A 15,539-nucleotide genomic window follows, 5' to 3' on the forward strand; every position below is an offset into this window, starting at 1 on the left:
GCACAGTTACGCAACGGTGGTGACGACGACGTTTTTGTCCCAGAGAAAACCACGGCCTAAATACTTCTGAGGTCGGAGTTCAAGATTTCTTTTCTGCATTTCGAGTGTCTCAGGGTTGGAGTGAAATGCGAGGCGTTTTGGTAGGAGGGGAGAGTCTCCCAGGGGAGGCCACAGCCGGAGCTCGCGAGCGAGGCGCCGTCATCCATCGCGCCGCGCTCGTTCGTCGTACGCAACGCGACGTTTGGAGAAAAATGTAGAAACGCTCGCGAAACGGCGCCCTCGGCCTGCATCCGCGGCTCCCCGGATCGCGCGAGGGAGGCTGTTTGTGGGGTCGGCGGAATCGCGGACAGATTTTTGTGAAACTGCCGAGACCCACCGGACGGCCTGGCGGGGCCATTGGGAATCCTACGGGGGGGGGGGGTCACGAGCACCCCCCCCCCCGTTGTGTGGATGGGGAGGGTCGCCCCCCCCCCCCCACCACCACGTGGGGTGCTGTCTCTTGTTGCCATGGACTCCTCCCCTGTGGAGCAGGACCCTCTTGAAGAGTGGTGACTTTCGTTGGTAAATATAATACTATTGTTATTTAGATTGTATTATTCTTCATGGAAATTGATATTATATATATACATATGACAAATACATCGTCCCCGTGTCTTTTAAAGGTGTGTGTATGTGTGCGTACGTACAACGTGCACATAGCCTGGCACAAGCGCCGTGGTCAAGTCATGGCGCTTGTTGTTGTTGTACGTACACATGCGTTGCACGCATGCACGCACGTGTGTCTGTCTGTGCACGGCGGTTAGCGCTGCGCTGCGAACCCGGCAACCCGAGTTTCCATTCCTGCTCACGGCCCCCAACACGAGTGACGGTTGTCTGCACCGGTACCTGGTGTGGTGTGTAAACCTCAGTACTGCCGGCCACCCCCCCCCCCCCACCCTCATGTGCTGGGCTGCCCTTTATAGGTGCTCCGTAACAGCACTTGCCCCAATACTCTGCTCACGCGATATGGGGGATCTTTGTCTTTGTACATGCGTGCGTGTGCGAGTGCACGCGTGATGAATCGGTGTTCTGTGGGTGAGAGGTTGCGTTCGGGTTTCCTAACTTCTCATGAACGGAGTTTCTGTTTCTATCGCTACTCTCTTCCCAGCGAGGATGGGCAGCAGCGCAGTTGACGGGGGGAGCGACGCGGAGACGCAGCGCCGAGCATCGCGCAGTGCGGCTGTACCGCCCTTGCTGTGTGCCGATGCTGTTATGCCATCGTGGTTCTGCCGTCCTTGTTGTGCTGTCCTGGTTGTTTTCTGGGTATGCCGAACTAGAGCTATGCCGATCGGGGTGTGACATTCTAGGGGGTGTTGTTCTGCTGTGCGTGCGTGTGTGTGGGGAGCGGCCTTGCGGCGGTTCGCACACTGCGCTACAAATCCAGTGAGCCGAGTTTGATTCCCGCTCACGATCACTATCAGTGGCAAATATTTAAACCAGCCTGGGGACTCCCCTAGGTCGACTCGGCCTCGAATCAGTACCTGGTTCGGTGCGTAACGGCAACACTCGGGAGGCAAAAGCGGCCGGTCGTGAAGTCCACCAACCCCATGGGGCGCCGTGCCGGCGTCCTTAGGTGCCCGCTAACAGCACCTAAGGCCCCGACAGGCTGTTAGAGGCGGGCTCGGATCGGGGAGCCACATTTCGCGTGTTCCCATGGGGGAGTTCTCGTGGCTGCGAGGTCATCCTGGCCGCCTGGAAGTCGCCACGGCTGAGGTCGAGACTGGCGATGGCCACGGGCTCCAGAGCCTATGCCCGAATGTCTCAAATACCGTGTGTGTCTGTATTTATAAAAACAAGTTATTTCAAACCATATATTGGTGTTCTCAACGTCTACTTTGATGCAACGCTTCTGGAGAAGTCCGGCGTCTGGCCCCGCGTGCTGGGAGCGTCTTCCCTTCCGAATGTTGACGTCGGTCCAGTGGCGCTGTCTCTTGTCGGCACGCGGCATGAAGCGTGTGCGCGCCGCTGGTCTCCTGTTTATGCCGGGGGGGCGGGGGGGGGGGTTGGTAAATTATTGTTGCACGGGCGAAGGTCACGGCCACGTGTGTGTGCGTGTCTGTGTGTGTCCGTGTGTGTGTGCGCGTTTGTTTTGGCCACCGACCCCCTTGTGTGCCATGCCGACCTTCATAGGTGCTCGCTAACAACATTTGCCCCGACGGTCTGTTTAGGCTACAGGGGGGATATTTGTCCTTGCCGCGTGCGTGCGTTGCTCCTGCTCCTGTTGTTGTTGTTGTGTTGACGACGTTGCGACGCTTGTCCCCGTTGCTATGGCAGGCACGGGACCAGGTGTGCCGGGGAGGTGGCGGCCACGGCGAACAACTCGATCTGCGTCTCCGGAGTGGCGTACAACGCGCGGATCGGCGGTACGCGGCAACCGCAACTAAACTCGCAGCTACACCCGCAGCGACACGCACGGCTACAGATTGCCAGCGTGGACTTACAGACTGCAGAGGCAGGCGCTGTTGGAGAGCGCCTGTGTACACGACGCTCCAGTTGACACAGCAGTGGCCCAGAACGGATTCCGATACCATTTTCCTTTTATGTTGGCCACTGGCCGGGAATCGAAACCGGGTCACCGAGATCGTAGCACAGTTCACAAACCACTGAGTCACTTTTCCTGTAACTGTCATGCTCCCCATTGACGCGATGCCCATACACAAGGTCACACCTGCACACACAAAACTAAGGTGCTCATCATAGCCTCTATCAGACGACTGGGACAAGTGCTGCGAGTGAGCACAGTTCACAAATGCACTGTGGGGGCCAGAACCATGGCCAGCCGCCTTTGTCTTCCCAACACCGATTCCTCTCACACCGCACCCAGGCACTCATTTAAATCCGAGTCGATCTATCAGGTGCCCAGCACCGGTTCAGATTCCTTGTCGCTGACGTTTGCGGTAGGATTATCGTGCAGTGCGCTACCCACTGGGCCACGCGCGGGAGCACGCCGTGGTACTTCTCAGGGTCTCGGCCACACCGCTCGGCTCGGCCTGTTCCAATTAGAAACGTCACCGGGGGGTGGGGGGGGGGCTGTTCCCAGATGGGGGCCTGGAGCCCAGAGAAGCCCTCACCAGTGAGACAATGTCTCTCTTTCCTGTCTCACCATCTGAGGCTGTTGCGTGCGTGCGCGTGCGCGTGGGTCGGTGAGTAAGCGAGTGCGTGAGCACAGATGTTGTTGTGAGCGCATTTCCAGTCTCTCTGTGCCGCCACCGCCGCTCCACGTGTGATCCGGGCAGCGTCTGGGTTTGGCGCGGGAGTCGATTGTCTGAGGAGTCTGAAGGAATTTTGGAAACCAGAGCAAGTTCACGCCGAGGTTTCTCGCTCGGATTAAAAGCAAACGCAGCCCGGAAAAAACCCACGTTGAGTCCTCCTCCTTAGGACACAGACCTCGGCTGGAGTCATGCGGCACAGCTGCGAGGAATGCATTGGACCCCCCCCCCCTCCTCCAATTCCCACTGAACACACACCCTGAACCCTACGCACTCCACACACGCACGCACTCCACACTCGTGCACTCCACGCACTCTAAACACACACACACCCTAAACCCTACGCACTCCACACACGCACGCACTCCACACTCGTGCACTCCACGCACTCTAAACACACACACACCCTGAACCCTACGCACTCCACACACGCACGCACTCCACACTCGTGCACTCCACGCACTCTAAACACACACACACCCTGAACCCTACGCACTCCACACACGCACGCACTCCACACTCGTGCACTCCACGCACTCTAAACACACACACACCCTGAACCCTACGCACTCCACACACGCACGCACTCCACACTCGTGCACTCCACGCACTCTAAACACACACACACCCTGAACCCTACGCACTCCACACACGCATACACTCCACACTCACTCTACACGAGTGCACATACCCTACACACACGTAGTTTACTCTGAACACGTGCACGCTGCATGCACGTTGCACGCATGCTTAACACGTTCTCTAGGCTGCACTCCAGCTCGTACTACGTTCGAGCTTTTAAACTGTAGACTAAATCACAATTGTGGACTTTTTTCCCCCTGAAACCAAATCCCATTTTGCTCTCGTAAAGTTTCCCCATAAATCATGTCAATTGTGCCGCGCTCCTATTTGTTCTCGTAGTTACTTGTCAGAGTTACATCACGCTCATGGGCTGAGTTAAGGGTTTAATTTAGCTGCAGTCAGCTAACAAAATAAAACCCCGATCCTGTCCCTTCTGCATTTCGGTATTTTAGTGGAAATGTCCCGTTTCTTTGCAGCTGGCTGGCGGCTGCGAGGTGAAGCCTCGTGAGTGAGGCAGCCCTGAGGGAATGAGTCACGCTGTGTGGGAGTGTGTCGTGGAGGAGCGACGCTCACAACAATCAGCAGAGCGTCGGGAGGATAAAACACAGAACACAGCGAGTTGTTGGCACGTTGGCAGAGTGCAGGCGGCGCATCTGCCAGTCACTCTCGCCGGATGACCCGTGATGTCTGGTTCTAATAATAATGGTAACAATGAAGAAGGCCATTATTTACCCAGCAAAGCCTCAAAGAGTCTCGGGAATATTTGAGGAGGGTCCTGCTACATTGATGCTTGACCAGTGCCACGACGAATGGGAGTTTGGCTCCGCATGGGAAGAGGAAACCGGAGAACCCCGGTACCGCCAACTCCTGGCCACGCCTGCAGCACCTGGCAAGCCCCTAGTGGTGGCCATTCATTCAAGCACTAGGCCAGCCTCAACCCGGCTTGGCTGCCGAGCTGCAGGGAGACTGGGCGCATGGACGGTGCTGGGACTTGGTTATGCGAGTTCCTGCAAGCAGTGCACCTCTGTGTCAGGGTCTCGGAGTGGGGGTGTTGGGTGGCCTTGTGCATATCTCATCACCTGGTAGCCCAGTGAGTGTTGTGGCTGGGTGGGTGGGCTGGGTGGACCTGCGAGTGCACGTCAGTGTGTGGCCCCATCACCAGGGGTTGCGGTGGTGGTGCAGTGGTTAGTGCGTTGATCTGTGAACTCTGTCCCCTGAGTTCGATTCCTTGCTGTGGCTAACGACGTTGGCGAGAGACATCTGGACCAGTCCATGATCTCTCTTAGCTCGGCTTGGCCTTCATGGGCATCTGGTGTGCTGTGTAAACGCAACAATACTGGAGAGATGTTGGATGCTAGGCGTGGCGTTGGCCACACCGCTCCCTCGTATCTCATGTTGGCTTTAATAGAAGTTCACTCACAGCATTGGCACACAAAAACACACAAAGTTGTGAAAATGCTGAGAAAGAAGAGTAGGGGAGGACAGAAAGACACGTGGACCGATGTGGCGGTGAAATATTCACAAGAGAAGGCATTGGGACCAAGGGCAGCCGTGAGACTGGCTGAGTGGTGGGCAAATCTGCGCCGTCGCTGCCAATGAGCTGACATGAGGGGGCACTTGCTCCCGGCAGCCTGCAAGGCCTCACGGGGATCTGTGCCTGTGTGGCCGCGTGAGTGCAAAGAGGTGAAGTGCTTCTCCTGAAGACGTGCGTGCCGTCGGGTGGTGCCGGCTCTTCCTGTCTCGAATAGTTGCACAGTTATTATTTATTATTATAATTATTAGCAGTAGTTGTGGTTAACCCTGACTTGCCTGGGCACCCCCCCCCCCGTCCCTCTCGGGACAGGTGCCTCCAGGCTCATTGGCTGCTCCTTAAACACCATCAACATTCGGCTCCCTTGACACCGGCGACACAAACCGCCTCGCCTCGGCTTGTTCTGTGTGCCTGTGTGTGTGTGTGCCTGTGTGTGTGCCTGTGTGTGTGCGTTGGGGAGCGGTGGTATAGTGGTTAGCGCGCTGCACTATGAACCCGGCAACACAGGTTCGATTCCCGCTCACGGCCAACACCAGTGACGATTATCTGAACCGGTCCCGGGCCTCCCCTAGATCGACTCAGCCTCAAATGAGTACCTGGTGTCGTGTGTAAACATCGCCACCGGGGAGACAAAGGCGGTCGGGCGTGGTGCTGGCCACCCACCCTCTCGTATACTATTCCGGTCTTCATAGGTGCTCGCTAACAGCACTTGCCCCTATAGTCTGTTAAGGCTATATGGGGGATCTTTGTGTGTGCCTTGTGTGCATGTGTGTGCGTTGGGGGGCAGCGGTGTAGCGACTAGCGCACTGCGCTACGAACCCGGGTTCGATTCCCGCTCACAGCCAACACCAGTGACGATTATTTGAACCGGTCTTGGGCCTCCCCTAGGCTGACTCGGCCTCAAATGAGTATCTAGCGCGATGTGTTAAAACATTTCCACTAATGAGACAAAGGCGGTCTGGCATGTGCCGTGCCGGCCTTCATATGTGCTAACAGCACTTGCCCCAACAGTTTGTTAATGCTATACGGGGGATCTTTGTTCTTATTGTCGCTGTGTGGTCTGGCCGGTTGACGCTAGGCGGATGATGATCATGATGATTGCCTTCTAATTAACCCCGGAGCGGGGGTTTGAGTCCCACACGAGGAGCCGCCCTCGGACTTTCACTCTCCACACATCTCTCGGTGTCGGTGGCTGCTAAACTTGGAACGTCGTCAAAATTATCATGATGCTTCATCCATCACCGCCCATCATCCATCACGGTCATAGCCATCCCATCATCCATCATCACCACCACCATCATCCATCATCACCACCACTACTACCCATCATCCATAATCAGCCCGGAAAATCGCAAGTGTCCCGGTGTCTGTAAACTTTGTCCATATCCATCGTTATCATCCCTCTGCCCTATGAAGAGGCTGCCCCCACTACACCTGTGCGTTTGTATTCGTGCAGGTCCATGTGTGCATGTGACTCGTGCGTGTGACTCGTGCGTGCGTATGTTTGTGTGCACGCGTGTGTTTGTGTGCACGCGTGGATGCACAATTGTGCGCCTGCATGCGTGGGCGTCGCAGCGTCGGCGTGCAGTCGCGATTGTCTGCGAGCTTGCGCACCTGCCCAACTGAGCGCGCGCGTGCGTAGGCGTGCGCATGCTGGATGGCGAGGTGACGGACATGGTGGAGGCCACGGCGCTCAGCGTCAACCCGCAGCACATCGACGTGTACAGCGCCAGCTGGGGTCCCGACGACGACGGTCGCACCGTGGACGGGCCGGCCACGCTCGCTCGCCGGGCCCTCGAGACCGGCATCCGCAAGGTACACGGACCCCCACGGAATCCCACAGACCCCACACAGACCCCCACAGACCCCCACGGACCCCCCCCCTCCAGGCCCCACACTGACCCCCACAGATCCCCCCCCCTGGCCCCACACTGACCCCCACAGACCCCCCTCCCCCTGGCCCCCACGCGGGGAGTCTGCACCTGGCCAGGGAGTCTGGGGAGTCTCGTGGCACTCGGCAACCACCCTGGGTGAGATTAGAGAGGAAATAGACTTCTGTGTTTGTGTGCGTACTTGTGTGTTTGTTTGTGTGTATAGTCCTTTGTAATTGCTGTGTATAGTCAGCACGTGGACATGCACGTGTGTGTATAGTACCACGAGGAACACTAAACCATGGTCCGCGTAACTTTGCACTGCCCCAAATAAACATTTGAAGGGGCGCTGGGTGAGTGGCTGTGTCTGCAATTCACCAACTCCTAGTGCGTAGCGGCCTTAACGGACCCCGATCAACGCCGTCTATGACCAGCAGCCCACATTGTGATCCTGCTGCTGCTGCTGCTGCTGCTCTTGATGCTGCTGTTGCTGCTTTTGCTGCACCCGCGCGATGCGCCTACCGGTGGCAGATTTTATGGCTCCATCGTCGAGTCTGAAGCAGACTTCCAGCGAGCTCGCCGCGTGTGTCGTCAGCGTGGCGAATTTCGCGATGCACTTGGGCTCGTAGAAGCGTGCGATAACAAACGCTCAGACTGTTCTGACTCGCTTAGAACCGAGTCTCCTAACGAGTTTGCTCTGCATCGACCCAACGCGACGGCGTCACCCTCCAGCGCCACTGAGCCGTGCCATGCTCGTGTCGCGTGCCCAGGGCCGGGGCGGTCTCGGATCCATCTACGTGTGGGCCTCGGGCAACGGCGGGCGCAGCCGCGACCACTGCTCGTGCGACGGCTACACCAACAGCATCTTCACCATCTCCATCTCGAGCTCCACGGAGAGCGGCAAGAAGCCCTGGTATCTGGAGGAGTGCGCCTCTACGCTGGCCACCACCTACAGCAGCGGCGAGGCCTATGACCGCAAGATCGTGAGTGGAGCCTCCACCACCTCCATCAGAGACCAAACACAGACGCGTTTTCCCTGTCAGCCCGAGGTCCGTTATCAGCACTGTGCAGTATCCTGCAGGAGAGGTCAACGCAATAACAACCAGAGCTCAGTGTTAAACGTTGCACCGAACGTTGCGGGCCGAGTTGGGGGTGCGAGGGTTGGGTTCACAGCGTGCACGCATCTTCAGCCGTGCGTCTGTGTGTGTCGCCGTGGCGTAGTCGGTGCTGTCTATAGGGGGTTGCGGGGCCCTGACCCCTTCAAACTAAACCGCAGTATTACAACTGACACCGTGACCTCAAAGCGCGGGGCCCGGGGCGGTCGCCCCAATTCGCCGTATCCTGGGGACGGCTTTGGGCGTAGCTATCGGGAGCGCAGGCCGCAATAGGCAAGCGTGCGTGAGTGTCGGTGTGGCACATTGGGGGGCACAGGCGGGATATCTTCCAGTCATCTAGTCGGTCAGGCCACGGCACCTGGGTATTGTCCCGTGACCTGCCAACAAGCAACCCTTCGACGCTCCACGTGGCCTCAAGGCGCACCTATTCTGGTACAAGCACCGCCACTCGGTGGCGAACGGCGGACGTTGTTCCAGAGGTCGACGGGGCCGCGTGTGCGTCTGCGAGCGTGGCTGGCGCCACCGTCTGCCGGGGCCTTGTCGTTGTTCACGCGGCCACTGAGCACGGTCGCCCACGTGAGGACGACGACGTGACGCGGGCCAGCGACAAACAGCCCCCCGCGTGCTTTGCGCGAGCGTAGATCACGACGGACCTGCGGCAGAAGTGCACGGACGGCCACACGGGCACCTCGGCGTCTGCGCCCATGGCGGCCGGGATCATCGCCCTTGCCCTCGAGGCCAAGTGAGTGGGCGGGGGCGGGCGGGGGGGGGTGCAGGTTTGGTTTCGAGTTGAGCCAGGCAAGGACTTAAGAGACCAGGGGAGGAGACTAATTTGCAAGAGTTACCTGGGTCACCAAAGTTATAAAGGCACATGTGCACGTGCGTGCGTACTTGCATGCGAGACGTGTGCGTGGGTGTGTGAGGGTGCGCACGCGTGAAGGGGTGTGCGTGGTGCAGAGTGTGAGCGCAATGGTGTAAGTGTGAGGGTTGGTGTATCTGCCACTCCTAATCACATCTGTCAGTCAACACCATAACACCTGGGTCTATCCCACTGACCTCCTGCCAGCGATGTTTCCACCGCTTCACGTGGAATCAATGAGGGGGCATGCGAGCTGGCACAATCGCCGTGGTGACATCACCGTCACGTATTGCCAAGATGTGGTTCCTGTTGCTGATGTTATTGGAGTTTGAGCGTTTGCATGGATGTGTGATGTGCCTGTAGGGGTGTGTGTGTGTACTTGTGTGTGGGGAGCGGTGGGGTAGTGGTTAGCGCGACGCTGCACTATGAACTCGGCGACCCGAGTTCGATTCCCGCTCACAACCAACACCGGTGACGATTATCTGAAACCAGTCCTGGGCCTCCCCTAGGTCAACTAGAATTTACACGAGTACCTGGTGTATAAACATCACCATGAGAGAGACAAACATGGCCGGGCATGGTTGCTGGCCAGCCACCCCCTCGTCCTGACCTTCATCGGTGCTACTCGCTAACAAAACTTGCCCCAACAGTCCGTTAAAGGCTATACAGGGGATCTTTGTCTTTGTTGTGCGTGCGTTCAGCCCCGGGCTGACGTGGCGCGACGTGCAGCACATCGTGGTGAAGACGTCGCGCTCAAACAACCTCCACGCTCCCGACTGGAAAACCAACGGGGCCGGACACCGGGGTACCACACACACTCGCACACACACACACACGTACACACGCGCACACACGCACACGCACGCACACACACTCGCACACACACACGCACGCACGCACACACGCACACACACACACGCACACACGCACACACACGCGCACAAAACAAAGAAACAAAGATCCCCCATATAGACTGAACTGACTGTTGGGGCGAGTGCTGTTAGCGAGAACCTATGAAGGCCGGCACGGGATACGAGGGGGTGGGTGGCCAGCACCACGCCCTGTGGTCTTCGTCTCCCTAGTGACGATGTTTACACACTGCACCAGGTACTTATTTGAGGCCGAGTCGACCTAGGGGAGGCCCAGGACCGGTTCCGATATGTGTCACTGCATGTACACACACACGCACACACACGCACACACGCACGCACTACGTGCACAGTGTGCACCACACACACGTAGGCACAGCGGCAGAGCGAGCAACTTGCAGTCAGAAGGCTCAAATCCTGCTTGGGGGTTGACTCAGCGCATCATCATCATCATTATCCATCTGGGGGTCAATAAAATCAGTACCACTTTGAAGGGCAGTTAAAAGTAGTTGTATATACTTGCCTCCGACATAGGAATATCGAATTTCCAGCACTGGCTCTAAGCTCTGACTAGAAGATGTGCACCACCTCAAGTAACCACATTCACTGCTTGTACCTCTTACCCGTGGTCCCCCCCCCCCCCACCTTGCCCCCACAGTGAGCCACCTGTACGGGTTTGGGCTGATGGACGCGGGCGCCATGGTGATGGAGGCGGAGAAATGGCGGCCGCTGCCACCGCAGCACGTGTGCGTCGAGTCGGCGGAGCGCAGCAACCGGTCGGTGCCTCCAGCGCCAGCTCGCTCGCCCCACTCACCCCACTTACCCCACTCACCCCACTCACCAGCGCCGGCACCGACACGCTCACCCCACTCACCCTCACCAGCACCAGCACGCTCACCCCACTCACCCTCACCAGCACCGGCACGCTCACCCCACTCACCCTCACCAGCACCGGCACGCTCACCCCACTCACCCCCACCAGCACTGGCACACTCACCCCACTCACCAGCACCGGCACACTCACCCCACTCACCCCCATCAGCACCGGCACTCACCCCACTCACCAGCACCGTCTCGCTCACCACACTCACCCTCACAAGCACCGTCATGCTCGCCCCACTCACCCTCACCAGCACCGTCACGCTCGCCCCACTCACCCTCACCCTCACCAGCACCGTCACGCTCGCCCCACTCACCCTCACCAGCACCGTCACGCTCGCCCCACTCACCCTCACCAGCACCGTCTCGCTCGCCCCACTCACCCTCACCAGCGCTGTCTCGCTCGCCCCACTCACCAGCACCGTCTCGCTCACCCCACTCACCCCACCAGCGCCGTCTCGCTCGCCCCACTCACCCTCACCAGCGCTGTCTCGCTCGCCCCACTCACCAGCACCGTCTCGCTCACCCCACTCACCCTCACCAGCACCGTCTCGCTCGCCCCATTCACCCTCACCAGCGCTGTCTCGCTCGCCCCACTCACCAGCACCGTCTCGCTCACCCCACTCACCTTCTCCAGCACCGGCTCGCTCACCCCACTCACCAGCACCGTCTCGCTCACCCCACTCACCCTCCGCAGCACCGTTTCGCTCACCCCACTCACCCCACCAGCACCGACACGCTCACCCCACTCACCCTCACCAGCGCTGTCTCGCTCGCCCCACTCACCAGCACCGTATCGCTCACCCCACTCACCCTCACCAGCACCGTCTCGCTCACCCCACTCACCTTCTCCAGCACCGGCTCGCTCACCCCACTCACCAGCACCGTCTCGCTCACCCCACTCACCCTCCGCAGCACCGTTTCGCTCACCCCACTCACCCCACCAGCACCGACACGCTCACCCCACTCACCCTCACCAGCACCGTCTCGCTCACCCCACTCACCAGCACTGTCTCGCTCACCCCACTCACCCCACCAGCGCCGTCTCGCTCACCCCACTCACCCCACCAGCACCGTCTCGCTCACCCCACTCACCCTCACCAGCACCGTCTCGCTCACCCCACTCACCCCACCAGCACCGTCTCGCTCACTTCACTCACCCTCACCAGCACCGTCTCGCTCACCCCACTCACCCCACTCACCCCACCAGCACCGTCTCGCTCACCCCACTCACCCCACCAGCACCGTCTCGCTTACCCCACTCACCCCACCAGCACCGTCTCGCTCACCCCACTCACCCCACCAGCACCGTCTCGCTCACCCCACTCACCCTCACCAGCACCGTCTCGCTCACCCCACTCACCCCACTCACCCCACCAGCACCGTCTCACTCACCCCACTCACCCCACCAGCACCGTCTCGCTCACCCCACTCACCCCACCAGCACCGTCTCGCTCACCCCACTCACCCCACCAGCACCGTCTCGCTCACCCCACTCACCCCACTCACCCCACCAGCACCGGCATGCTCACCCCACTCACCAGCACCGTCTCGCTCACCCCACTCACCCTCATCAGCGCCGTCTCGCTCACCCCACTCACCCCCACCAGCACCGGCTCGCTCACCCCACTCACCCCCATCAGCACCGTCTCGCTCACCCCACTCACCCTCACCAGCACCGTCTCGCTCACCCCACTCACCCCTACCATCACCGTCTCGCTCACCCCCCTCACCCTCACCAGCACCGTCTCGCTCACCCCACTCACCCCCATCAGCACCGTCTCGCTCACCCCACTCACCCCACCAGCACCGTCTCGCTCACCCCACTCACCCCACTCACCCCACCAGCACCGTCTCGCTCACCCCACTCACCCCACTCACCCCACTCACCCCACCAGTACCGTCTCGCTCACCCCACTCACCCCACCAGCACCGTCTCACTCACCCCACTCACCCCACTCACCCCACCAGCACCGTCTCGCTCACCCCACTCACCCCACTCACCCTCACCAGCACCGTCTCGCTCACCCCACTCACTCCACTCACCCCGCCAGCACCGTCTCGCTCACCCCACTCACCCTCACCAGCACCGTCTCGCTCACCCCACTCACCCCACCAGCACCGTCTCGCTCACCCCACTCACTCCACTCACCCCACCAGCACCGTCTCGCTCACCCCACTCACCCCACTCACCCCACTCACCCCACCAGCACCGTCTCGCTCACCCCACTCACCCTCACCAGCACCGTCTCGCTCACCCCACTCACCCCAAGCACCGTCTCGCTCACCCACTCACCCCACCAGCACCGTCTCGCTCACCCCACTCACCCCACCAGCACCGTCTCGCTCACCCCACTCACCCCACCAGCACCGTCTCGCTCACCCCACTCACCCCACTCACCCCACCCGCACCGGCATGCTCACCCCACTCACCAGCACCGTCTCGCTCACCCCACTCACCCTCATCAGCGCCGTCTCGCTCACCCCACTCACCCCCACCAGCACCGGCTCGCTCACCCCACTCACCCCCATCAGCACCGTCTCGCTCACCCCACTCACCCTCACCAGCACCGTCTCGCTCACCCCACTCACCCCTACCATCACCGTCTCGCTCACCCCACTCACCCTCACCAGCACCGTCTCGCTCACCCCACTCCCCCCCATCAGCACCGTCTCGCTCACCCCACTCACCCCACCAGCACCGTCTCGCTCACCCCACTCACCCCACTCGCCCCACCAGCACCGTCTCGCTCACCCCACTCACCCCACTCACCCCACTCACCCCACCAGTACCGTCTCGCTCACCCCACTCACCCTCACCAGCACCGTCTCGCTCACCCCACTCACCCCACCAGCACCGTCTCACTCACCCCACTCACCCCACTCACCCCACCAGCACCGTCTCGCTCACCCCACTCACCCCACTCACCCTCACCAGCACCGTCTCGCTCACCCCACTCACTCCACTCACCCCACCAGCACCGTCTCGCTCACCCCACTCACCCTCACCAGCACCGTCTCGCTCACCCCACTCAACCCACCAGCACCGTCTCGCTCACCCCACTCACTCCACTCACCCCACCAGCACCGTCTCGCTCACCCCACTCACCCCACTCACCCCACCAGCACCGTCTCGCTCACCCCACTCACCCTCACCAGTACCGTCTCGCTCACCCCACTCACCCCACCAGCACCGTCTCACTCACCCCACTCACCCTCACCAGCGCCGTCTCGCTCACCCCACTCACCTCCGCCAGCGCCGGCTTGCTCACCCCACTGGTGCCTGCAGCTACCTCTTTGCCAGCCACTTCCAGTCACTTCCTGTCGAGTGAAGCGGCAGAAGCAGATGGTCCCACGTGCTCTCACACTAATTCCAGGCCATCTTGTGGCCCAGAGAGTTTCAGAAATCTCTGCGTGATCCACAAACCTCTGCTGTTGGTGCTGTATGTTGGTGCTGTCTGTTGGTGCTGCTGGTGCTGTTGTTGGTGCAGCTGGTGCTGTTTGTTGGTGCTGTTGGTGCTGTCTGTTGGTGCTGTTGGTGCTGTCTGTTGGTGCTGCTGGTGCTGTCCGTTGGTGCTGTTGGTGCTGTCTGTTGGTGCTGTTGGTGCTGTCTGTTGGTGCTGTTGGTGCTGTCTGTTGGTGCTGCTGGTGCTGTCTGTTGGTGCAGTCTGTTGGTGCTGTCTGTTGGTGCTGTTGGTGCTGTCTGTTGGTGCTGTTGTTGGTGCTGTCTGTTGGTGCTGCCTGTTGGTGCTGCTGGTGCTGTTTGTTGGTGCTGTTGTTGGTGCTGTTTGTTGGTGCTGTTGGTGCTGTCTGTTGGTGCTGCTGGTGCTGTCTGTTGGTGCAGTCTGTTGGTGCTGTCTGTTGGTGCTGTTGGTGCTGTTGTTGGTGCTGTTTGTTGGTGCTGTTGGTGCTGTCTGTTGGTGCTGTTGTTGGTGCTGTCTGTTGGTGCTGCCTGTTGGTGCTGCTGGTGCTGTTTGTTGGTGCTGTTGTTGGTGCTGTTTGTTGGTGCTGTTGGTGCTGTCTGTTGGTGCTGCTGGTGCTGTCTGTTGGTGCAGTCTGTTGGTGCTGTCTGTTGGTGCTGTTGGTGCTGTTGTTGGTGCTGTTTGTTGGTGCTGTTGGTGCTGTCTGTTGGTGCTGCTGGTGCTGTCTGTTGGTGCAGTCTGTTGGTGCTGTCTGTTGGTGCTGTTGGTGCTGTCTGTTGGTGCTGTTGTTGGTGCTGTCTGTTTGTGCTGCCTGTTGGTGCTGCTGGTGCTGTTTGTTGGTGCTGTCTGTTGGTGCTGTTTGTTGGTGCTGTTTGTTGGTGCTGCTGGTGCTGTCTGTTGGTGCTGTTGGTGCTGTCTGTTGGTGCTGCTGGTGCTGTTTGTTGGTGCTGCTGGTGCTGTTTGTTAGTGCTGCTGCAGCAGCAGGTGCTGGGAGCCGCTGGGGAGGGACGAGCTTGGGTTGTGCAGACAGAACGGCGGCGGGAGGGAGGGGGGGGTCTAGAGACGAAACGGAAAACAAAACGAGGAATGCGTCTGGGGGCCGCAGCCTTGGCCTTGACTGCCTTGGCGCTGGGCCTCGCTCGGTGCTGGATCGAGGCCCCGGT

General features: G+C 59.8%; 1 protein-coding gene across 2 annotated transcripts in view; it reads left to right on the plus strand.

Annotated features, from left to right (window-relative positions):
• The window catches only part of PCSK5 (proprotein convertase subtilisin/kexin type 5), a 42,450-nt gene that overhangs the window by 17,945 nt on the left and 8,966 nt on the right, over window positions 1–15,539 (plus strand). For both annotated transcript variants that reach the window (XM_061558627.1, XM_061558628.1), the window contains exons 7-12: window positions 2,314–2,402; window positions 7,004–7,176; window positions 8,003–8,215; window positions 8,989–9,089; window positions 9,908–10,011; window positions 10,734–10,851. In XM_061558627.1, coding sequence (XP_061414611.1) covers window positions 2,314–2,402; window positions 7,004–7,176; window positions 8,003–8,215; window positions 8,989–9,089; window positions 9,908–10,011; window positions 10,734–10,851 — 798 coding nt within the window. The remainder of the gene's footprint in view (window positions 1–2,313; window positions 2,403–7,003; window positions 7,177–8,002; window positions 8,216–8,988; window positions 9,090–9,907; window positions 10,012–10,733; window positions 10,852–15,539) is intronic.

This window comes from Lethenteron reissneri, chromosome 24, assembly GCF_015708825.2.
Source record: "Lethenteron reissneri isolate LAM-NWPU_2019-01 chromosome 24, ASM1570882v1, whole genome shotgun sequence".
Taxonomy (NCBI): Eukaryota; Metazoa; Chordata; class Hyperoartia; order Petromyzontiformes; family Petromyzontidae; genus Lethenteron; species Lethenteron reissneri.